General features: G+C 56.6%; 2 protein-coding genes across 2 annotated transcripts; one reads left to right on the top strand and one right to left on the bottom strand.

The window, feature by feature from the left end:
* Positions 1 to 126: 126 nt before the first annotated feature.
* HSD3B7 (hydroxy-delta-5-steroid dehydrogenase, 3 beta- and steroid delta-isomerase 7) lies at positions 127 to 4,469 on the top strand. Its single transcript, XM_037507198.2, has 7 exons — positions 127 to 561; positions 884 to 1,055; positions 1,261 to 1,416; positions 1,720 to 1,828; positions 2,443 to 2,542; positions 2,715 to 2,877; positions 3,340 to 4,469. Exons 1-7 carry the CDS (start codon positions 442 to 444, stop codon positions 3,771 to 3,773), a joined length of 1,254 nt encoding a protein of 417 aa, XP_037363095.1. The 5' UTR covers positions 127 to 441; the 3' UTR covers positions 3,774 to 4,469.
* A 2,688-nt stretch (positions 4,470 to 7,157) lies between these two features.
* On the bottom strand, positions 7,158 to 22,640 carry STX1B (syntaxin 1B). Its single transcript, XM_037507199.1, has 10 exons — positions 22,524 to 22,640; positions 13,657 to 13,731; positions 13,367 to 13,466; positions 13,205 to 13,279; positions 10,942 to 11,015; positions 10,486 to 10,594; positions 10,249 to 10,322; positions 8,240 to 8,377; positions 8,037 to 8,147; positions 7,158 to 7,768 (listed from the first exon to the last, which is right to left on the bottom strand). Exons 1-10 carry the CDS (start codon positions 22,551 to 22,553, stop codon positions 7,688 to 7,690), a joined length of 867 nt encoding a protein of 288 aa, XP_037363096.1. The 5' UTR covers positions 22,554 to 22,640; the 3' UTR covers positions 7,158 to 7,687.
* Between the last annotated feature and the right edge of the window lie 1,338 nt (positions 22,641 to 23,978).

Below are 23,978 nucleotides of genomic sequence, written 5' to 3'. Positions count from 1 at the left end.
GAAGTTGGGGGTGGGTTGAGAGGGGCTCTTGGGCCAACCCAGACCTGCAGATTCAGCCGCCGTCACTCTGGGCTCCCTGATAGGCTGGACAGTTGTCCAGAAATTCCCCAAGGCCAGCCAGTGTGGGGCCAAGGTCAGGCCTCCCTTCCCTTCCCAGAACCACAGCTGCTGCTGGACTTCTGGCCTCCTGGGAAATCCAACAAGAGGGAAGGGCTGGAGTCATGCAGCGGGAGTGAGGTCACCCTGCCTGCTGCTCCGTCCGGCAGCCAGGAAACCCCTCAGCCCTCATTAACCAGCAGCTTCTGGCCTCCCCAGCCCCCTTTCCTGAGTTCTTTGCTGGACCCTGGTGCCAGTGGAGTGCAGAGTGGCCACCAGGGGGTGCCCTGTGGCAGGACTGGGGATGGAGGGTGGCTTCCGAGTTGGACTGCTCCGTTCCCAGGGATGGGCCAGGAGGGAGGAGCAAGCGGAAGGGCTGGCCTAGGCAACGACAGACAAAAGCCCCTCCTCCGGAGGCCAGTTTGGGTGTCACTGGGTGCCGGGCGCCCTGGACAGCGGCTGCAGGTAGGTAATTTGTCCCAGTTCTTTCCATCTGCCTCTACCACCCCAATTCCTTCTTCCCACCCTCCCTTTTTTGTTCCAGAACTTTCCCATCTACCTCAAATCCTGATTCAAGCCCTTAACCTTACCAGTAACTGGTTAGCAGGGTGAGAGGGGAGGAAGCCTGGCTGCTGCACCCACAACTGCAGCCACCAGGAACACCTCTGGCCTCTGGGTCACTGCTCCAGTCCAGTTGGCCAGAACCCCCTTCTAGGAGTAACAGGTGGGCCGCTGGTGCTGGGCAAGAGGCAGCAGGCCACCCGAGTGAGCCAGGATCTCTTCCCAGCCAAGCATGGCAGGCCCTGCAGAGGCCCAGAAGCTGGTATACCTGGTCACAGGCGGCTGTGGCTTTCTGGGGGAACATGTGGTGAGAATGCTGCTGCAGCAGGAACCTCAGCTCTGCGAACTGCGGGTCTTTGACCTGCACCTGAGTCCCTGGCTGGAAAAACTGAAGACAGGTGACCATGGGGGAAGGGAGTAGACGGCAGGGTGGGGACTTCTTGACTCTGGTGGAAAAGATGATGCCTGTTTCTGTTCTCCACATGGATGGGATGAATGAGTCAGATGGAGAACATGTGGCTCCTGAGGGTGTAGACAGAACCCAGGAGTTGGCTGATGATCCCAGCTCTGACTTGGCCTCTGGCTGCCCCCACCCTCTACCAGGGCCGGTGCAGGTGATTGCCATTCAGGGGGATGTGACCCAGGCCCATGAGGTGGCAGCGGCTGTGGCCGGAGCCCATGTGGTCATCCACACAGCCGGGCTGGTGGACGTGTTTGGGAGGGCCAGTCCTGAGACCATCCATGAGGTCAACGTGCAGGGTGAGGTGCTCCCCACTTTTCAAATAATGTACTTACATTGCCCTAGCTCATGACCAGATCTTGGTTGTTTACTCCCCAGCCCCACTTCAACCTTGACCTTTGTGACTCTCCTGTGCTATCCCCAGCCAGGTTGGCCCTGTGGCCATTCCTGCCCATTAACAGACCGCCCTCACCTACCTACCTGTTGTGTTTTTCCCTGGGCCTGGGAAAGAAAGCCACATGCCCTCCTCCACATTTGGGATGGGAGAGGAAAGAGAGAGAGGGGGGAAGCTTTAGCTTGCACACAACTATTTCCTCTCCCAGGCACGCAAAACGTGATAGAGGCTTGTGTGCAAAGTGGAACACGGTTCCTGGTCTACACAAGCAGCATGGAAGTTGTGGGGCCCAACACCAAAGGTCATCCCTTCTACAGGTGAGTTCAGGTCACCCCTCATTTTTTACAAAACAGATTTATGGGGGCCTCCCTGGTAGCACAGGGGTTAAAGACAGTGCTATCAAGTTATCGCCAGCCACTGTAGCATGAGTTTGATCCCAGCCAGCCAAGGAGCTGGCGCAGCAGACCTCTCCTGCCTCACCTGCTGCTCCCCTCTGCAGTGTATTTCAGTAGATCCACCTGATCTGTTCCCCACTCTGTCTCTGGTGAATCCTCTCACTCCCCGCACCTCTGGCCTACATCTCAGTTCCTGTATGCATAAATCTTTTAAAAAAATAATTTACGCATACAAGAAATGGGGTGTAGGCCAGAGATGTGGGGGATGAGAGGATTCACCAGAGACAGAGTAGGGAACAGATCAGACGGATCTACTGAAATACACTGCTGAGGGGAGCAGCGGGCGAGGCAGGGAAGGTCTGCGGCACCATGTGGGTCAGCTCCCTGGCCAGGGATCAAACCATGCTGCAGTGGCTGCCAATAGCTTCATAGAGCTGAGACTTAACCTCTTGTGCCACCAGGGAGGCCCCTTTCCCCCAGTATTTCAAGAGCCCTAACTTCCCTTCACTTTCAGAATTTTACTTCTCTCCCACTAGGGGCAATGAAGACACCCCATATGAAGTAGTACACAAACACCCCTATCCTTGCAGCAAGGCCCTAGCTGAGAAGCTGGTCCTGGAAGCCAATGGAAGGAAGGTGAGGCTAGAGAAAATGAGGTGGGAGGTGGAGGGCTGCCAGCCAGAGGCAGAGCTGGGGCTAACCCTGCTTCTCTGCATCCTCCCTGGGCCACTTCCCTGCCAGCTGGAAGCCATAGCAGGGGGTGGCCACTGGCTCCTAGGTCTTAGCAGTGCCTGCCTTTTGCCCCCAGGTCTGCGGGGGGCTGCCCCTGGTGACATGTGCCCTGCGTCCCACTGGTATCTACGGTGAAGGCCACCAGATCATGAGGGACTTCTACCACCAGGGCCTGCGCCTAGGTGGTCGGCTCTTCCGGGCCATCCCGGCCTCTGTGGAGCATGGCCGGGTCTATGTGGGTGAGGCTCGGGTAGCAGGTGGGAGGCCCGTTAGGGCAGGCCCCACGTGCTGTGGGGGGGAGGGGTGTGCCCTGGCTAGAAAAGCATGGTTCCTATGCCAGCCCGGCAGACTATGATTGTGTGCTTATTGCACAAGCCACAGAGGCAGCTGGATCCATGCAAGTTGGGAAGGCTGACATAAAAAAACATGTCCTGGGCTGAGGGGCTTGTGGTGAAGGGAGGAGCATCTCCCCAGGAGAGGCTTAGCATCTACACAGGACCAAAGGAAGGAACAGCATCCATACAGGCTGGCTGAGGTGCAGGTGGCTGCAGGGGGTGGGGTGGGGGTGTCAGAAGAGGACTTTACCATGCTGTAGTAGGCGGGCAGCATCTACTTGGGCCCAGAGGGACTGGCCCGGGGGGAGACTAGCACTTATGTGGTCTGAGGGGCCCTCAGGTGCATGTCCCCCTTCCCCACCACAGGCAACGTGGCCTGGATGCACGTGCTGGTGGCTAGGGAGCTGCAGCGGCGAGCGGCCGTGATAGGTGGCCAGGTGTACTTCTGCTATGACCAGTCCCCCTACCTGAGCTACGAGGACTTCAACATGGAGTTCCTGGGCCCCTGTGGAGTGCGGCTGGTGGGTGCCCACCCCCTGTTGCCCTACTTGGTGCTGCTGATCCTGGCATTCTTCAATGCCCTGCTGCAGTGGCTGCTGCGGCCGCTGCTGCTCTACGCCCCTCTGCTCAACCCCTACACACTGGCCATGGCGAACACCACCTTTACCGTCAGCACCAACAAGGCCCACCGCCACTTTGGCTATGAGCCCCTGTTCTCGTGGGAGGAGAGCCGGACCCGCACCATCCGCTGGGTGCAGGCCATGGAGTCAGCCAGCGCAGCACAACTGTCCAGGTCCTGAGTCCTTGAGCCAGGATGGGCGGGGAAGGTCGTATTCTAGAACTGGAGGCAGGGATCTGGGGCCGACTGACTGTCCTGGAGCTTTCCACTTTTTAAATCTTTAGCACTCAATCTGGGTCCTGATGCCTCAAAGGTCTAGGGCAGGGTTTTGAGGTGCAATGTCTTCACTCTCACCCCAGGCCTGATGACTGGCTGGGCGAGGGTCTGAATCCCCTGAGGGTCTCCTGCCCCCACTTCTGGTCTTTCAAAGAGGGGACAGAAGCTGCACAAGCCTCTTGCTGGCCTGCTGACTGCCAGGCATGATCACGCGCCTGGATTCCGAGCGAAGGTGCTTTGTGACCACTTCCAAGACCTTTGTCTCCTTTGGGGACGTCATCGTCCCATTATTTATAAACATCACCTTTAGACGTTTAATTCTCAATGAAAGCTAAGGAAATCCAGGTGTTTTCCTTTCTTTCCACCCCTCTATCCAAATTCTGTACCTACAGTATCATTGGCTCTTCGTCTGAGGACGTCCAGATAACACTGTACCTGACCATTCCCTGGAATAAAGCTCCTCATCCAAGACTGTGTCTGTCCAGTCCCGCCCGCACCAGCCATGTGTCTGTCTCCCTCTCCCCACGGCGCGCGTCCCGTGTGGGGACAGAAGGAACTGAGCACACTGCACGCCCGCTGTTGGATTGGTTGCTATTTCTCCCGTCCCATGGGGCCCGACCCGGCCCGGGGTAGGGTGGGGGGCTCTGGGGACAGGACATGCAGGGCTGGGGGTGGGGCAGAATTTTCCTGTTTTATCCATTTGCAACTTGGTCACCAATAGAGAGAAATGGGACTCTGAGGGCTAACAAGAGTGGATGGCCTGGCTCTGGGCCCCCAGCCAGGCCCCAGGAGTCCTGTCCCCTCCAGGGAGGAGAGGGAGAGAGCTCTAGAACCCAACGGAGAAACAGAAGGGGCAGGGGCTCATGTCAGCAAACACGGCTACATCACGTGACACGCCAGCGACACGGAAACACACGCCAACGCACACGGCTGCACAGTGGGCAGGGGGCTGGGGCGGGGGGGGGGCGGTGAGGAAGGGAGCCAGGAGCCACCCATCTTGTCCTCTGCAGGGCGGGCTGGGGCGGGCGGGGTGAATGCATAGAACACATCATGTACACACGCTCGAGGCGTGGCAAGAGCGTGCATCGACCCACAGGCACATGGGATGAACACGCAATGTGCTTCGTGAGAGGCGGGGCTCTGGAGAGAGGGGGAGGGGAAGCAGCAAGCCCTGGCCAGGCCCGGGACCACCCACAGGGCACACAGGGGCTGGATGGCTGTAGGTGCATGGAGGGCGGGCAGCACACACTTGTCCGAGAACATGCAAGAGACACCAGCCCCCAGACAAGACTCCAGGACGCATACAGACACGGCAGCCAACAAGCAAACACATCGTAGGATGTGGGACTTGTAGAAAGCTGGGCCCGGAGGGGTCCAATGAGGCCCAGAGAGACGGGCAGTTAAAGGCCTGATACCACTCAGGGAAGCAGTAGCATCGCTCCAGCCATGGCTCCACCCTTCTCCTTGGGGCCCCAGGCTGTGGGGATTCCGGAAACACCTGGCTGAAAGGGTGTCCTGGCTGGGTGGCAGGAAGGAAAAGGGGGGGTGGGGTGGGGTGGAGGAACTGGGGCCTGAAGTCCCCAAAGAAGCCTGAGATGGGAGCAGGAGGGCTGCAGTCAGACAAGGGGCAAACTTCCTGTCCTGCAAAAGGGCATTCTGGGAATGGACAGGCCGGCTCCCCTCCTCAGTACAGTCCCCCTAGGGGGGTTACACATATTGGCCACACACAGGCAGGACCCAAACAGCCAGGTAGGGAAGAGGCAGTCTGCTGAGCTGGGGTGGGGGTGGGGGAGGGTGTTGTGTTTCAGAAGGTCACGTCTGCATTCTCTCTTTCTCTCTCTCTCTCTCTCTCTCTCTCACACACACACACACATACACACAGAGAGAGAGGCACACATGCTGCACATGAATTGGGACTCTGGGACATGATCTGTGCGTGCACACACACACACACACGCTGGTCCTTCACCCTGTGCACGTGTGTCTAACCCCAGGGCAGGGCACGTTCTTGTACTTTGTAAAATCCTGTCTACGTGTGTTCCCTACGAAGGAGGCGGGGGCTTCTCACATCATCCTTTGCTCACATTCTTCCCACCTAGCACCAAAACCCACCTGTAAGCACCTACGCTGCCTACACAATGAGGAGCTGGTCCCTTCCTCACCCTCAGAAGCCCCGGCCTGTGTCCTAGCCTTGATCTTAGCCTGGGTCGGGGGCAGCTGTTGCCAACGTCATAGCTGAAGATGTGTCCAGGCCGGGACTCAGCCCACCCCCGTGGCCACTCCAGCACATTTGAAGTGAACAGCCACCCAAACCCAGGGCCCTGAAGCGGAACCAAGGGCATCACGTGGGACAGTGGGATAAACACCGGCCTCTCTCACTTCCAAGGTAAACGTGTGGAAGGAAGGAAAGCTCTCGTTGTCCATCCGCCTGGGGTGGCCCCTGACCCTGGCCGCATCCGCAATGTTTCCCACATGTAACGTCCCAGAAGGCTGTGTGCAAGAGTGTGCGTGTGTGCCCCGTGTGTGCCTCCTCCCCTGGGCCTGTGTGCACACCAAGTGCCCAGGCTTCAGGTGCAGCCCTAGCCTCTGGCAGAGACAGAGAAAGATAAGCGTGTGGGCATGTGTGCAGAGCAGGAAGCTCTGCTTGCACAATATTGGCGTTAGCAGTGTGGCCACACCACATGTTGGTCAGCAGCTGTGGGAAGAGAGGGAGGAGTAAATAAATCTGTATTAACAAACTCACATGGGGCACCATCCTTAAAGATAAAGACATGTACAGAGTACCCAGGGGCAGGAACCCTGCAGAAAGCCTCTATACGGGCACACACTCTCACACTCACACATCCATACTCCAGACAGTAGAGCAGTACAGGTTTCCGTGCCCACCCAGAACAGGTGTCCAGTGCATGATACGGAAGGTTCTGACTGAGAAGAGGGCCTACCACCAACCCTTCAGGCACATACTTGAGAGATGCGCGCACGCCACGTCACCTGCTGGGGGGACCGCACATGTACATGTAGGTCATGGTAGGTTATTCATATGTGTACACTTCCACTCACCTCGGTAGATGCCACAGGCTCACACCACACACACACACACACACACACACACACACACTCCCCCCACAACATACATACCAGCCCCAGGGCTGATTAAGCCAGGAGGAGGGTTTGCTCTACATCACACAGCGATGTCTGCCACGGCCTGTGTATCTGGCTACCGTAGGATGTCCGTGTAGACATCCACAGCAGACAGGGGAGGGGGGAGGGGGGAGGGGGAGGGAGTGTGGTTGCATTAGATTCAAGCACACAAAGACAAAACTCCATGTACACAAATTGTCTGCAGATCTGTGTGTGTGCACGCACACACACACACACACACACACCCCACCTGTTCACATGAGACAGAGCAGGGCTTGGGCTGCTGTGTTATGCCTGGTGACAGTCTACACAAAACCCCGGTGAAGGGGACGAAACTCAGAAGACACACAGACTCAAGGTGGGGGGTAAAAAGGTGACTTGGTACTTTCTACACACACACACACACACGCTGGGGTGTCCACACGTCTCGAGCATGTGCCGGCGGCATGCATGTTGGTGTGCATGTGTAATCACGCCTGCTGCTATCTACGTGCGTGGGCGGGGGTGGTCCATGGCTGGGTGAGGACAGGGACTCCAAGGTCTGATGGGGGTAGAGAGGGGGGCTGCCTGGGTCTGTCTTGGGGATGAGCCTGGAGCGGGGGATGGAGTGAAAAGGATGTGGGGGTATTGCTCCCAATGTGGTGGGGGAGGGGTCTGAGGGAGATAGGGGTGGGGGGCCTACAAGCCCAGCGTCCCCCCAATGGATGACGCCAAGACCACCCCCAGCACCACACAGCAAATGATGATCATGATTTTCTTCTGCAGGCAGGGAGGGTGGTGGGCAAGGAGGAGGAGACAGAGAAACAGAGAGAGACAGAGATTAAGACAGTGAGACGGACAGATGGGGGAGATGGAGGAGGAGGGTATGCGGAAAAAGAAAAGGGGAGAGAAAACAGAAAAAGCAAGAGGTCAGAGCCAGAGATTAGACCTCTCAGGAGACATCATCACTCACCTCGACCCTGGCCTGAGCCCAGCCCCGCCCGCTTGGCGCTGGCCCACCGGCCCCCACAGAACCCCCCTCGCTCACCCTCCGGGCCTTGCTCTGATATTTCACAGCTTTCTTGGTGTCCGACACAGCTCGTTCCACATAGTCCACGGAATGTTCCACGTTGTACTCAATGCGGTCGATCATCTCACCCTGCAGACGTGCAATGGGAGGGTTGGGGGCTGGGTGGGGAGAGGAGCCCGGGACCTGGGGGAGCGCCCCGAGTGGGGGGACAGTGGCAGTACCTGGCTCTCCACCAGCATGGCCATGTCCACAAACATGTCGTGCAGTTCACGGATGCTGGTTTCCAGTTTGATGATCTCATTGTGCCTCGTCTCAATCTCGTTCAGGGCCTGCTTCGTCATCTGTGAGTCCATTTTGATCTAGAGCAATGAGGGGGAGGCGGAGCTGCAGACCCCCCTTCACTCCCATACGAACTGCAACTCCACAGTCAGAGAATATGGGTTTAAGTCTGGTTGCCAAGTGCAAGCTGTATTCTTGGGCACATTATTTAACCTCTCTGAGCCTCAGTGTCCCCATCTAGAATAGCTTACATGGATAATAGCAGTGCCACCTTCCCACAGTGGTGGGGGAGCCCGTCAGGTGATATGTACACTTAGATTAGAAAAGGACCCACACACAGAGGCACTAAAGAGAAGTTTGTTAAGTGACAGGAAACGAAACAGGTTCTGAGCACGCTATCACACAGCAGGGAAGCCCAGGGAACAGAATGAGGGCTCCAGGGCCCCCACCAGTATTGGGGATCCCCATCTGGTCAGAGGCAGACAGGGTAGGGGAACAGGGCACAGCAGAGTGAGAGTAGAAAGCAGAGGTGGGTCAGGTGAAGCGCACCCGCAAGTCACCTGGAGTTCACGTGAGCAGGGGAGAAGAAACACACCACAAGCCTCAAGAGTCAGCAGGAGAGAGACCCCAACCACAACCAGACCCACTTCGCTCCACAAATGCCTGCCCTGAGCCAGGCCGCTCATTCACAAACCACTCAGTGTTCAGACCACATCAAACCGCTCTCTGCTCTAAAACCCTCAAGAGTTCCCCACCACCCACACAGGCCGGGTCCAGCAAGCAAGGCCCAGTCTCCCTTTCTGCCCTCATTTCCTGCACATCCCATGCAAGTTGAAATCATCTGATGGCTGTTGGGCAAGACATCCACACCCCTCGTCTTTGCTGGGTCGTGTCCCTCTGGGTAGAGTGCCTCCTTGCCCATCTCCCCAGGTCCAAACGTTTCTTGTCCCTTAAAGCACAGCCCAGTGCTGCTTCCCCCAGGAAGCCTTCCCTGACTCCATGACTTCAGGAACTGTCTGCAGTTAGCAGCACAAGGTCTCGACCTTGCCTCGAAGCAAGGTCTCGACCACCCTGCACGGTGGTGAGGGATTTCCATTATCATGACCGTGGGTTCATTCCCAGAGGCCAGCTCAGTCCAGGAAAGTGCCTCCCTTAAACCCGCTCACCAGGTTTTCCTCCATTCTCAGATAGACAGCTGCGGCAGGGCTGTTTGGGAGGACTCCATGCTAACTGGCCCATTTGCCAAAGCTAATTTAACAAAGATCAATTATCTAAATAAAGATTCGCTGACAACTGTTAGGCAATCACTGAACTTATTTTAATCCTGGTCTGAAATCCTTGATTGGAGACATTTTGCCACCCATGGCAGAAAGAGAAACAGAATTGAGCAGGCCAGGGCAAAAGTCAAGAAAGAAAGAAAGAAGAACTACTGGTGGGGGAAGCCCATCCACTCACGCAGATGGGGGCAGGGCAGTGTGCGAAACTTCAGCAAAATGAACTCTGATTTAAAAAAAAGTCTTCAAGACGTAGGCAAATTAGTCATTTGGTGAAACAACCGGTGGGGAGTAGTGCATTGCGCACTGCAGCTCTGACTCTGGTACCTGGCCGTGGATGCAATGCCTGGCTCTGCCCTTACCTCTGAGACTGGGGGGGTGACGGGCGTGTGTGTGTGTGTGTGTGTGTGTGTGTGTGTGGATTTCTCAACTGGGTCGTGGTGGTGAGGATTCAATGACCTTGAAGGTCAATGTAAATATGTAAAGTGCTTAGAACTATTTGCCATTTTTATGGGGGTGTCTTCCTGCTTTGCCCTCGTGGAATTTCCCTAGTTCCAGGTCCAGGTTTCCTGTTGCCTGTTATTCTAGGGTAAACTTTGGACCTGGCGTGCAACTTAAACTTGGGAAGACACAAGTGCTTTCTCCAACAACAAACCCCGCCTCCACCCGAGGCTCACATCATCCGTGAAGATGGCCAACTTCCCGCTCTCCAGCATGTCTTCCAGCTCTTCGTTGGTCGTGGTCCTCCCGGCTGTAGAGAGAAAGACGCCCCTGCAGGGACTGGGCCAGCCTAGGAGTCTGAGGTGGGGTGCGCTGGGCCCGGGGAGCCCACCCTCCCACCCGGCCTCGGGCCGGGCGCCCCTCCTCGGAGGCGGGGCGGGCAGGGCTGGGGCGGGCTGGGGAGGCGCACGCACTGATCTCCAGCTGCCGCTGGATCCGGTCCTTGCAGCGGTCCCGGTACTTGGACTGGGTGGCGTTGTATTCGGTCATTACTTCCACGAACTTCCGGGAGAGAGTGGAGTGCTGGGCGGGGACGCAGACGGTCAGGCGGGGGAGCAGCCAGCGAGCGGGCGAGGAGGCAGGGCGGGGTGGGGGGAGAGGGGCAGAGCCACCCTTCACCGGGGCACCGTCCCTACTCGCCCCTCGCCCCGGGCCCCAACCCCAAGCCCAGACCATAGGGGCACTAGGGGTGACCCAGATCCGCCCCCCACTGCGATTCCGCCCACAGCGCCGCACCCCCCGCCCCCGCGCGGGGGGCTCCGCTGGGCCCGCCCTCCCCCTCCGGCGCCTCCAGCCCGCCCAGCCGGTCCCAGGCCGGTCCCGGTCCCGCCCCCGCCGGCCACCACCTCCTACCTGCCACCACCTCCTACCTGCGTCTTGCGGATGCGCAGGTCCGCGGAGGACCGGTTCAGCCCCTCCTCCTGTTCGATGCTTTGCTCGATAGCTGCGGGAGAGAGGGCGCGATGACAGGGGGGCGGGGTGTGGGGCGTAGGGGTCCGAGACGCCGAGGGGTCTCCCCTGGGCAGCAGGCCCCAGGCCCGGGGAGAGGTGTAAGACCCAAGTTGCGTGCGGACTGTACAGAATCCAGAGGCCGCGGGAGGACCTTGCAAATAATGGGAAGGACATTTGGGGGCGTCTAGAAGGCAGGTGGAGGGAAGGTTGAGGGTTGGTCAGTGGTCTATGGAAGGGCAGGATTCTGGTGAAAGGATTGGGTTTTGCAAAACTCCTGACCAGCTGTATCTCCTGCTGGGACCCAGGAGGACTGTGGGCCCAGTCCACTGCGGGGGGGGGGGGGGGGGGGTGTCCCCTACATACCAGGAACCTGAAACCTTCCTGGAGTTCAGGAAAGGGGCGGGAAGTATCTGGGGTTTTCCTCGGGGGAGGCAGGCACTTCCCAGGTCAGGTTCTAGCGACTGCCCTTTCCATAGAAAACTAGGCTGGGTGGATGGGTGTTCCAGCAGAGAAAATAGCTCTCCAGCCCTGCAACTTGGTCTCTGTCCCAGGAATTTCCACTTTTAAAGAATGTTCTGGGGAACAATTCAGATAAACTGGGATTCCTGCTTCTGGACCACCCACTCCTGACACTCATCATCCGGGTTTTCTGAAGGAGCGGGAGTAAGACCTGCTGGCCTTGAGAACTGCAGCAGGAAGACCCCCCAGGCCCTCTCAGACCTGGAGTGCCAGCCACTCCTGAAAACCTCCTATCTCTATCTCACTGGCAGTGGGGGAGGAAGGGGGCGGCATGGCGCCCCAACACTCCTGCCAATGTGCCAGGCACACTGACCGGGTGACAGCTCCCCTGAGCGGCAGTGGGGAAAAAAGCACAGAAACACATATGGGGGGGTGGAGGTGTGTGTGTGTATGTGTTGAAATCTCTGGCCCCGGGTGGGATGCTCTTGTCAGCCTTGGGATGGGACCAAGCCCTGGAGGGAGGGGTCCTTTATAGGGTTTCATTGCTTCTTCCAACAATACTGGGGATTCAGTGCTACCGAGTCATGCTTTGGACTGGAAACTGAAGTTCAAATGACTTAAACCACTCACTCACCAAGTAGGTAGGGCCCTGGGCCTTCCATCCCATTGAGCCAGACCAGCCTGATTTTCTATTTTATATATTGAGGCTCTTTGTAAGATTTCATTGAGGAAAAAGATTTTGCTACTCCCTCTCTCCCCACCGCAAAGTCAGCTTTGAAATTGCTCATATTTTCTCCCTTTACTGAAGAAGGAGCTGTGTGTGTGTGTAGGGGGTGGGGGGTTGTCCAGAATCAGTTGATGGTGGAGGCTGGACACCCTCTACCTGGATCTCCACTTGACATGCTCCCAGCTTGGGTCACTTCCCATCCAACACAGGAGAGGTCCTGAGTGCAAAGGGCTTGCTTTGAACAGATCAACACTAGAGGCTCACTTGTCTCCTACTGAGGTCAGGAGGACATGCAGTTCTTTTCTTCATGTCCCTGACAAAGGTCAGTGCCCTCGGGGTTGGGCATCTGGCAGGGCTCCCTGTCCTCAAAGCCCAGCAACCTGCTTTGGACAGGGTAGGTGCTCAGCCAACGCTTCTGATGTTGAATTACCAGGAGCATATAAATTAGCATCACGGTAACACTGCTATTCCCCTGGCACCAGTAGACAAGGAGGTTCCCAACCCACAATGCTTTGGGGGAAGGTGGTTATTACCAGCACCCAAGTCCTTAAATTAGAGTGAATACATGAGCAGTTGGCAAGTCCCTCTTGAAAGCTTGCCAGCCCCTGATGTCAGCCACACAGTCCAATCTGTCCTGAGCCAAGGATACCAATTCAGAAGCGTTTGCTGAGCCCACCTACTGGGTGCTGAGCGCTATGCCCAGCACCTGTTCTGGAGAAATGAGGACTTAATGAAACTAAAGCCACTTGGTCGACTATATTTTTCTGGTGAACCTTCATCCTGATGGAACCAGCAGAGCTCAATTTGGACAGAGGCCCTTCTCTCCCTCACTTCCCTATCATGTATCTTTCTCCAAAGAATCTGGAACAAGAAGGAAAGTCTGGGGATTTGTGCTTTCTCACCATTTAGGAATCTGGTCTTCTAGAAAGGCCAGCTGGTTAGCTGAACGGAGGTAAAATGCTTTCTCTCCTTACTGGGGAGACTGCATTCCTCACCTTTCAACTTGGACCGAACTTTGTTGGCCGTTTTCTTGATATCTGCAGTGAGGTCCTCCAGTTCCTGTTTGGTCTCTGAGGGAAGGGTGGAGAAGGTGAGAAGTCTAGGTGGGCCAGTGGGCCCCCGGACCCCCCGCCCCCCACAGTGGCAGCAGCACTCACTCTCATCTGGGTTGGGCGCGGCCAGGATGGCGCTATGCTGTTTTTTCACTTGCTCCACATCCTCGGACAGCTTCTCGATGCAGCCCCGGATCTCTTCCACCTGGGGCCGCAAATCAGTTAGACTCAGCCAAGTCACTGGGCCAGACGAGAGGATCCAGGGGGCTTAGCAGGGTTCAGGGAAATGGGCCAGACCCAGAAAGACTGGCAAAGGGCCAGGAGTATAGAAGACCAGAGCAGGGCAGGAGGCGCGGGGCAGGTTCTAGGTCTGGGAGCACTGGATGCTCAGTTACCTGTTCAAAGAACTCATCCATGAAGTGGTCCCGATCCACGTGAACCACCTCCTCTTCATCATCGCTGTCTTTCGCCTAGGAGGCAGGAAAGGCAGAGTCCGTGAGCAGTCTCCACCCTGGCCCGGATGCTCCCTGCTCTAGGCTCGGAGCAGGGGTCCGCTGAGGAGTCAGATTCCTGGAGGGTGGCCAGGGCCCCACCCCATCAGGACAAACTGGCTATCTTGTGGACCAGTGTCCCGGGGGCCCAAGGACACCGTGCAGGCAAGGAGCGAAAGGCGGCCTTTCGGCGGAGGGCCTGTTAGTGCAGTCACCCGGGGGGCAGGTGGTGCTCAGGACAGTTGCCCCTACCCACCAGTGTGGCAGTGTTTCAATACTGGAAAGACCAGTTAAATATCAGACTGGGGATAATTGGCTCTGGGCTCCAAGAGGGGGTCTGACCCAGGAGCCTGACCCTCCCACCCACCCCCTAGCTGCTTCTGCCCAGGCCTCACTTTACTCTCCTTGTCTTCCCCTTCAACCTTCACCCCCCAGGTCATGTCCCCTGTGCAAGGTCACTTCCCAGCCAGTGCGGGCATCAAGTTCAGCGAGCACGGTCAGGCCCAGCAAGGGCTGGAGGAGACAGAGGCAGCACCCCGGCCTCCCTCGCTCAGCCTCTTCCTCCTCCCGCCCACTCGCACCCCCTCCACAGCTCTGCCCCTCGCTCACTCTCCTTGGTGTATTCACTTGCTTTCATCCAGCCTCTTCCAACTTCACACCCACCTACTCTCACTTGCTTGGATTTCCCAGTTGCAACCTGCAGCTGCTCAGCCCTCCACCCCCAGGGCTCAGAGACACAAAGGGATTTACCCACCCACACCACCACCGCCACCGCCAGACAGACCAGTGACACCGACAGAAGGGCTGACACACAAGGTACACAGAAATAGGCCCACTGAACACCCACACGGAGACACACTGACAGCCTGACGTTCACCCGCACCCAGAGCCCCAGTAAAGCTGCACATTGACATGTGTGAACACAAAGACATCACCCGCACCCCCAGTCACATCCAGGAGGGCCCTCTGGGCCTGCTCTCCCAGCCTCAGGTCTGCACACGCCTTCAGAGCTGGGTAAAGCAGGGGGGAGTGCTCTCCAGGGCTACACACTCCTGCCTCAAGACTCTTCTCTGCCTGGGACAGAAGTCTGAGGGCAAAATCCGGACCCATCAAGCTTAATTACAGCTGGAGCTCTAATCAGCCCCAGTGGAAATTTAAACAGAGTTCACCCTGATTTCCAGAAAGAACCTAGCCAAAACTCAGACGGAATCTAACTAGCAGAGGCTAAATGAAACCGAGTCCGGATGCGAACAGTGTCTCTCTGGGCTGGAGCCAGGTGGGCTCTCCAGAGGCACCCACACAGACCCTCGACAGGGTCCCAGGGGTCCCAGACAGACCTGGAGAAACCAGCCAGGCTCAGACGGAACCAGTCTCAGAGCAGACACATCCCAGACAGCTCAGCTCGAACCTAGACAGAGCCAGATGGGACCTAGATGCAATCTTGACAGCCAAGTGAACTTGGAATCAGCAGAGCCCCCGCAGCCCCGGGAGGGGCCCTCAAGCCCCTTCCAGTGGACACTCTTGAAGCCACCCCAGCTTCCGGGCCAAGTGGAATGCCGGGGAGTCTGCCCAGACGCTGGGCTCCCCCCACCCACCACATCAGAAAATATGTCAACACTTCAAATCCCAAACATCTACCAGGAAAACATCCCTCTACCCACAGCTGCCCCCAGGAGCAAGTGTGGCACTTGGAGACCCTGACGGGACTTCTGGTTTTTCCACCTGCCCCAGGCTCATCCTGGTATATCTTGACCCAGAGAGACTCTGGGAGGCTGGCTGGTATCTGAGGATTGGAAGCTTCCCATGATGCTCTCCATCTTCTCTGTCCCAAGCCAGCTGCCCCATGAGGCCACCCTCTCCTCGAGCCAAAGCCATCCCTCAGTTCCTTCTCTGCCTCCTACACTCAGTCCTCAGCCCAGTCATCATTAGCTCATGACGCCTTTTGTTGGCCTGCTCCACTCCCTGTCATTTTCCTTCCCCTCAAGTCTGATTTCTACCTCTCCTGCCATTCTCAGAGCCGGGTCCCGTGGATTCTACTCTGAGGCACCCCTGCCTACCTCCACTTGTCCTTGAGAGGGACAGAAAGGTCAAAAGGTCAAGGGCCTGAGGATTATTTGGTATAATAATTTCAGACATTCCATAATCCACCAGTTTACAACACTTGCACAACTATAACCCTGCTTGAGCCTCAGCACCCTAGCCCAGAGAGAAGGGTTGGGTAAATATCATTGTCCCCACTTTACAGATCAGAGAGGGAAAAGGAAAATGACTTGCCCAAGGGCACCCAGGCTGAAAGGGGCCAGGAAATCATAAGAAGCGAAGACATGCTTCCCGCTACAGCCCCTTCTAAGATTTGAGACCCAGCCATCTTCTTCCAACAACACTGCCACCAGCTATTTTCTTTCTCAGGTCAGCTCTTTTTTTTTTTTTTTAATAGAGGCATGTTTTTATTTATTTATTTGTTTGTTTGTTTGTTTTGTTTATACATGCACTGGGTACAGTCAGAAGCACGGGAGGGTGAGAGAATTCACCAGAGCCAGAGCGGGGAGCAGAGCAGGCAGAAGGACCAAAGTACACTGCTGAGGGGAGCAGCGGGCAGCAGGAGAGGTCTGCGCACCATGTGGGACCCTCCTCTGGTGGCCAGGGAGCAGCTGGGGATCGAACCGGTGCCGCAGAGGCTGCGGGCAGCTTCGCAACCCAGCGCTCAACCACTGCGCCACCGGGGAGGCCCTCAGGTCAGCTCTTAAGTCCTGATCGGGGCGAGGCCCTGTACCTTGAAAGTCTGGCAAAATATGATCATCTAATGGCACCTTTTGCATAGGTCTTCTATTCTAGTTATCTCAGTTAATCTTTTTTTTTTTTAAGATTTACTTAGGCATACAAGAACTGGGGTACAGGCGAGAGGTGCAGGGGGTAGTGAGAGGATTCACTGGAGACAGAATGGGGAGCAGAACAGGCGGATTGACTGAAATACACTGCTGAGGGGAGCAGCGGGCGAGACAGGAGAGGTCTGCTGCAGCGTGTGGGTTGCTCCCTGGCCGGCCGGGGATCAAACTCATGAACTCATGCTGCAGTGGCTGCAGACAGCTTCATAGGTTGCATCTTAACCCCTTGCACCACCAGGGAGGCCCTGTGTCAACTAATCTTCATGAAAACTCTGGAAGGCCCATTGGCAAGCATGATTATCATGGTGGCAAACATTTATATAGCATGTTATAATGCGCTGGGACCATTTCATGCATTCTTTCTATCCATTTAGTCCTTACACTGGCCCCAAGGCAGATGATATGATAGCCCCTCCTTATCAATGGGGAACCTGAGGCAAAGAACAGCTAAAGAACTTGCCCAAGATTGGCAGTTAAGCGTCCTAGCCTCTGCATTTGCTGAATGGCAATGATGTCGACACCCCAAAGAGTGGTCAGGGGGAGGCAATGAGACCAGGTAGGAGAAATGGCGCTTGATGAGAACCAGCTATTGCTCCCTGTCTCTCCTGTGCTAGGAATGAGGAAACAGGCTCAAAGAGGTTGCCTGACTTGCCTAAGGCTACACAGCAAAAATGGCTGGTAATGGGACTGAACTGGTGCTAAATCCCAGGCTCTTCCCCCTCCATCCTGCTGACAGATGGTAGTTCCTCTCTTCCTGCCTGGCCCCAAAATGCCTGCTCTGCTGTGTCCTCAGTACTATTGGCCTCCTGTGGCCAGAACAGAAAGGCCAGTGAGAGGAGCCCAGGCTGCAGCAAGAGTCTGGACAGGAAGCCAGGTATTCCAGTCTGCCCTTGACTTGCTGTTGACCCTCGGCAAATCTAAGCACCTCTCTGGGCACCAGTTCATTTGTGAAATGGGTGGGCTGGTGCATGTGCTCACCAGGGCCCTCCCTGCATTGAGGACTGTGTTTTTACTATTAATAGCAATTTCTGGAAGAAGTTTGGTTCATCTAGAAGGAAGCAGCCTGTAGGCAAATGAGATCACAAAAGGTGTTAATCCAAGAGGCCCCCAATCCTCTCAGGTGACCCACGAACAATTCAAGTCTCAGTTGCCTCATATGCCAAACGAAGACAATAAGAGCTGGTCAACACCCAGCGCACAGGCGCAATCGCCAGGCTTGACAAGTGCTTCGCATTTCTCACTGACCCTTCCAACCACCTGGGGAAGCAGACCAGGTCGCCCGCCTCTTCAAAGGTCTCTTGCTGTGATTTCAAAAATATACGTACAATAAGATATTTTGAGAGAAACATCACATTCCCACAATTTTTATTACAGCACACTGTTATAATTATTCTCTTTTATTATTAGTTATTGGCGTTCACCTCTTGTTGTGCCTAGTTTAGAAACTGAACATCACAGGCATGTCTGCCCAGGGAAAGCACCATGTCTGGGGCTGCACTAGCCGCAGTTTCAGGCAGGCATCCGCTGGGGGGCTTGGAACACATTCCCTGAGGATACCAGGGGCTACTGTCCTCTTCTTATTCGCATTTGACTGATGAGGACATAAGGCACAGGGAGATGAAGTCACTTGTCCAAGATCATAGCACCAGTGGGGTGCAGACGGGGTGCCCTGGGTTGCACCCAGGCACTCTGCTCCTTCCTGCTCACCACCATTTTGAGCATTTGCAAGGACTGAATGAGAGTACAGAGGTCCTGGCGCCTTCTGGAACCACCTTGGGAACAAGGGGCATCAGATCCATGCCTCTAGCTTCAGTGTGCCCTCCTTAGAACCCTCTGCCCCACAGTCTAGGCCTCCCACATCAGAGACGCCAGGGCCCAGGTGTGTGTCCACGCGGGGAGACAACCTGGGCCCAGAGATGGCAGAAGGAAAGGGACAGAGCGAGCCAGCATGCAGTGACCAGAGACAGATGGTGAGCGGGTGACTAAAACAGAGGCGGAAAGAGGCTAGAATTGGGTGATAAAAATGTCTGTGTGTGTGTGTGTGTGTGTGTGTAAACACACACGTGTGCCCACGCACACAGCCCGCACTCTATTGCACATGCTCCGCAGGGATGCAAGCATCGTTTGATCTCAAGGCAGCAGCCACTCTCCACTGTACCCCGCGCTTCTGTCCATCTGTCTCTGACCGGGCCTCTCCTTCCTCCCAGCAGTGCCTCCCGCCACCACCCTGCTTACCCACCTAGCCTGCCTCAGCCTCCGCCCACTGAGTCATTCATTCATCTAACAGATAGACATGGTTGGTTCCAATTCTCTTCTGGATGCTGCTGTGAAGACAGCGGTGAACCAGACGGGAGGAAGGACCTGCCTCCAAGGAGCTGACACTCGAGGGGAAAGGCAGACAATGCACAATGAAAGACACAAGTTCTGATTGTGCCCAGAAGCAGGGGGACAGAAGACAGGAGATGTGACAGCGAGAAACCTGTATCAGGGGAGGCTTTATACATGAGGGCCAGGGAGGGCCCCTGGGGTGGGGTGACATTTCAGCCATGTCCTGAAGGAGTCAACTGTGCCATCATCTGGGTTAGAGAAAGCAAGGGAGAGGGATGGTGGTCCAGGCAGAAGGAACAGCATCAGAGGGCCTGCCAAACAGGGCCACAGGCAGCAGGGTGATGGCCCTTGGGTGGGGGGACCTTGGTGAGTCTGAATGGCAGGAACAAGCCCAGCAGCTGGGGTTACCCAGGGTCTCCTGGGTTCCTTCTCACTCTCCCTCACACCAAGCCACTCTTTCCCTCAGTAACGTCAGGTCTGTGTTTTCTGAAGTTCCTACTGGGCCTGTTCCACACTACACAGGACTCAGGCCCTGCCCTCAGGATGCTTGGCTTGCCTCATGGCAGTCCCATTCCCACAGCCTCCCTCACCACAGCCCCCCCTTCCTCCATGTCCCAGCCTCCCCAATCCCCCTGCCTTACCCGCCCTCAGCCACCTCCTAGGCTTCAGCCCACAGTGTGTCTCCTTTGTCTTCTTTCTCCCACCAACCTCCTCTCTGTCTCACTTGCCCCCCTTCCTCTCCTCTTGAGCCCCACCCCCACCCCGTCCCTTCCTTGGACCCTGAGACCACAATCCAGCTGAAGAACTCCCCGTCGAAGCTTCCACTGCAGCCCAGCACCTCCAGTCCCCAACCAAAGGTGCCTGGTCACCTGGAATCAGAAAATGGGGTTCAACCCCAATGCTGCCATTAATAGTGATGTGACCTTGGGGAAGTCAGGTTACCTCTCTGGCTCTCAGTTTATTCCAAAACGAAGCAGTCACACCCTACCCATCTCAGGGGTGAAGTGAGGCTCAAGAGAAATAAACAAGTCATGCGTGGAGTAAGAAACACGAGCTGTGCACTAGGCCCCCTGCCAGGTACTGTTTGCATGTCGCCTAATCTCAATCCTGAGAAGCAGGTACTATGATTACTCTCAATTCATACAGGAAGACACTGAAGACCAGAGATATTGGGCAACTTACCCAAGGTCACACAGGAAGAAAAGCTAGGATTTGAATCCAGACCATCTGACTCCCAGATCTATGCCCTCAACCACTATGAGGTAAACAGACCACAAAGCCCTGGGGAACCCTAAGGTACTATCAGAGAGACAACCAGGCCCCTGGACTGACATCCCCTCCCATCATGACCCCTGCTTCCCTCCTCCCCTCTCAGAGACCCTTTTCCCAGGCCTCCCACACCTGGTCTCTGCAGCCTTCCAGCGTCTGCTCTCAACTCTGGGAGAGACCCTGGTGCTTGCTGCACTCCTTGCATCTGGCAGCTCCTTCCCCAACCCGCCCCCTCCCAAAATCTCCAGTTTCCCTGAGCTATGACTAACACTCAAGCCATCAGCCTGTGCCCAGCCCCCTTCACCCCTCCACACCACCTCCCACCTCCCCTACCTAGCTGCCTGAAGTAGTTTCAGCAGGCAGGGGCTCTCTGATCCACTCAGATGAGGACTCCCATCCTCTGCCCTCCCCCCATTATGCCACCTACCACCACCACCTCACCCCAACCCACTTGCCATTTTGCTGGGTTTTGGAGTCATGGAATAGTCTGGCATCAGGAGACGGGCTCCAGTCTGGATTCCTTACTTGCTAGCTGTGTGACCTTGGCCAACATATTCAACCACTCTGGGCCTAAGCTTCCTCAACTATTCCTCGTTCAGTCTCTCAGTCTACCTACCAAACCAGGTTAGTGAGGATCTGAGGAAGCTATGGGTGGCAACGTGCTTTGAAAACCAGATCACGAGAGAAGGGATGTTTTGAGCACTAGGCTGGCGCTTGCGTGCCTCTCAGTAGTATGTAACTTTGGTCAAGTCACCGTTCTGGGCCTCCGTTTCCTTATCTATAAAATGGGGTAACACTAGTCACAACCTCACAATCATGTTGCTGTGAGTTAACATGTATAAAGCATTTAGAACAGTGTCTGGCACTGTTGGTTATTTTTATTATTGTCATTTTCCTGATGCCTGAGTGTATATTCAGTAAAAGTTTAATACTGAAATAAGCCTTCAAAATTCCCTCCCTCAACCACTAGTTCCTCCTCCCTTCCTATTTGCCAAACCCTATCTCCCCAGAGACGATGGTCTTTCATCACCTTCCCCTTCCCTCCACCCCAAATGCAGGGGATTCTTTGCCGCCAGCATTGAGAATCCTGTTTCCAAGGCCAAAAAAGCAAAGACACATGTGAACAGTGGAGATGGGAAGCCCAGATTGCAGGCAGGTCCTTCCATCCACCTTCCTGGTGACCTTGGGTAAGTTCCTGCCTGTCTCTGAACCTCAGTTTCCTCATCTATCAAACGGGGTAATGTCCCCGAGTAACGGCCAACAGGCTCCTGGTAAAGACCCAGCCCATCAATACTTGACCGTGACTGGAGCTTCATTAACATGACACCTCAGGCCAGGAGCACTCACAGGCTGTTAGCTCAGCCACCTTGGGCCTGGGGTCATTCTTCCCAATCCCGTAGCATTCTCTCTGGCCCAGAAACCACTCTCCTGAAGTCCCCACTCCCTGGCCCCTGCAAACAGCCTGCACTGAAGACACAGGTGCCGCCCTCCTGCCCCATCACCCCACACAACTAACCCAGGCGGACTCCTGGAACCAGGCCTCTCTCAGCCTGCAGATCGGGGGCATGTCCGCCTGCCCCACGGTCCAGGATGCCCCAGTTCCCCCCAGCACAGAACAGTCCCGGTCACACCACCCAATTCCTCGGACCCCCCCCCGCCCCCCGCGTGCGTGGAACTTCCCACCCCGTCCCTTTATTCCCCTCTTCCACCTCCGGGTCACCCCCTCTCAGGCCCCAAACCCCTGGCTGTGTGCAGAGGCTGTCCCTTCCCTCCCTGCCTCTGAGGTGCCCCCTCCCCATGGGGAGAAACACACACATGCACACACTCTCTCCATTCACCGCCAGGTGTGAGCATCTCAGTCCCAACCTGTGTCCTTCCCCACAGAATCCCCAAATCTGGGTCCTGCTAGACTCAGCCTGGCCCAGTAACCGCCCCCATCCTGCTATTTCAGCAAATCTGCCCAGGGAGTGACAGTACCCTCCAGCTCTCTCCTGACATTCCTCCTCAACCACCCCCAGGTTAGACCCCGGCGCCCTGGCGAGCATGTTGGGTGTCCAAGGCCCCCTGAGACCTCTCCTGCCGCCTTGTGTCTTAATGGCCTCCAACCCCTTCCAGTCACTGTCCCCAAAAGGTTCAAAGACATGAAGTGCCTCCAGATATCGGGGTGTCCCTGCTACCAACCTCCAGTCTCATCATTTGCCCCGAAGTCCCACACCTCCCCCACTCCACCCCCACGCGCTCCCCAAATATTGGGGTCCCGCCCCCCATTCCCCCCACCCCCATGCTCACACTCCGCAGCTCCTGAGTCCGATCCTTCATCCTGCGACGGCTCCTCCTCCTCCTCGTCCTCCTCCCGCTTCTGCTGCTCCCTGCCTCCTGCCTCGGTGCTGGAGGCCGGGGTCTGGGGGCGCCGGGGGGGGGGGGGGGCCGAGCCGCTAAGGGGGGGCCCGCAGACGGGGGCGGAGCCGGGGGCGGCCGGCCGAGGGCCGGGCAGGGTCAGGGGCCTGGGCCGGGCTCGCCTCTGCCGGGGCTGCGGTGGCGATGCGGCTGCGGCACAGGCTCGGATGGAGGGATGCGGGAGCCGAAGCGCGGGGGAGGGGGGCGGAGGGAGGTAGGGAGGAAGGGAGGGGGGAGCCGGAGGGGGCGGGGAGCAGGGGGCATGCGCAGCGCCCGGGGCTGGGGGCGCCTGGGGGTTGTAGTCCGGGGAGGGGGACCCCGGGGGTGGAGGAGAGTGCGGCCCGGGGCAGGGGGGGGGGGGAAGAGCCGCGCCGGAGAAGCCGGGAGAGATGCCCAGAGAGACAGGAGATGCGGCGAGAGGCCCAGTGGTGCTGGCGGGGGGGGGGGGGGGGGGGGGGGCGGTAATAAGGGAATGAATTCAGGGAATAACCTGGAGAGAGGTGCTGTGGAGCCCCCCACGCTGAGAGACACAGAGAGATTTGTGTTTTGTGTGGCTGGAAGTCTCTGTGCGCTGTGCACGACCACCTCTGTGTGCGTGTGTGCGTGTGTGTGTGTGTGTGTGTGTGTGTGTGTGTGTGTGTCCCTACAGGAGGCTCTTTGGACACTAGAAATAGCATGACTGACCCTCTAGGTGGCTTTTTTGATGCAGGGACTCAGCCAAGTCTAGCTGAGGAGGCCCTGGGGCTTGTTTTTTTGCACAGCCTTCCCCACTCTGAGCCACAGTCCTAGCAGTGGGGCATCCTCAGAGCTTTCTTGTCTGCCTCCAGCGACGGCGTGCTCACCACCTTTCAGATCTCCAGGCCTGCCTGTAGATGACTCTCATATTTTAAAACAAGGTTCATTCTTATTGGGAAAAGACCCTGGAAACCCCAAGGGTCCAAGTGCCCTGTATTGCCCTCCTAATGCCCACCTCTCCTCTCCCTATCTCTGTGTTTTGACATCAATTCCTCCACCCCTGTGGGGGGGCTTCAGCCCCAAATAGGCCTTGAATCTGTTTTTGCCAGGTGCCCAGTGACCTTGATGCCAAATGCATTGACCTATCCTCCATGACCTTTCAGTTACATCTAACCCCACCCCCCACCTAGTGACCTCTCTCTTCTCAAAATCCTCCTCCCTTCCTTGTCTTCACCCCTGCCTCCTGTCCTGCCTATCCCCGAAACCTCTGGATGGTGTTTCCTGGTCTCCTCCCATACCCCCCCTTCTCCCACATACCCTCAACATCAGGGTCCCCTGGATCTCCTCCCAGAGTCTCTATTTCCTCTTCCGTCTCAACTCCCCAATTTCAGC

This window comes from Talpa occidentalis, unplaced genomic scaffold (genome assembly GCF_014898055.3).
Source record: "Talpa occidentalis isolate TD23 unplaced genomic scaffold, MPIMG_talOcc4v2.1 talOcc4.12, whole genome shotgun sequence".
In the NCBI taxonomy this organism is placed as follows: domain Eukaryota; kingdom Metazoa; phylum Chordata; class Mammalia; order Eulipotyphla; family Talpidae; genus Talpa; species Talpa occidentalis.
The sequence above is the reverse complement of the archived record's forward strand: the minus strand, read 5'-3'. Positions and strand labels throughout refer to the sequence as shown.

Bases quoted from the DNA above. Each gene is read 5' to 3' on its own strand.
- HSD3B7 (XM_037507198.2), top strand. From the start codon at position 442: ATGGGCCAGGAGGGAGGAGCAAGCGGAAGGGCTGGCCTAGGCAACGAC. The intron at 1,829-2,442 runs GTGAGTTCAGGT...CTCTCCCACTAG, and splicing joins AAAGGTCATCCCTTCTACAG to GGGCAATGAAGACACCCCAT. The intron at 2,543-2,714 runs GTGAGGCTAGAG...TTTTGCCCCCAG, and splicing joins TGGAAGCCAATGGAAGGAAG to GTCTGCGGGGGGCTGCCCCT.
- STX1B (XM_037507199.1), bottom strand. From the start codon at position 22,553: ATGAAGGATCGGACTCAGGAGCTGCGGAGT. The intron at 13,280-13,366 runs GTGAGTGCTGCT...CCCTTCCCTCAG, and splicing joins CGCGCCCAACCCAGATGAGA to AGACCAAACAGGAACTGGAG. The intron at 10,323-10,485 runs GTGCGTGCGCCT...TTCTCTCTACAG, and splicing joins CCAGCGGCAGCTGGAGATCA to CCGGGAGGACCACGACCAAC.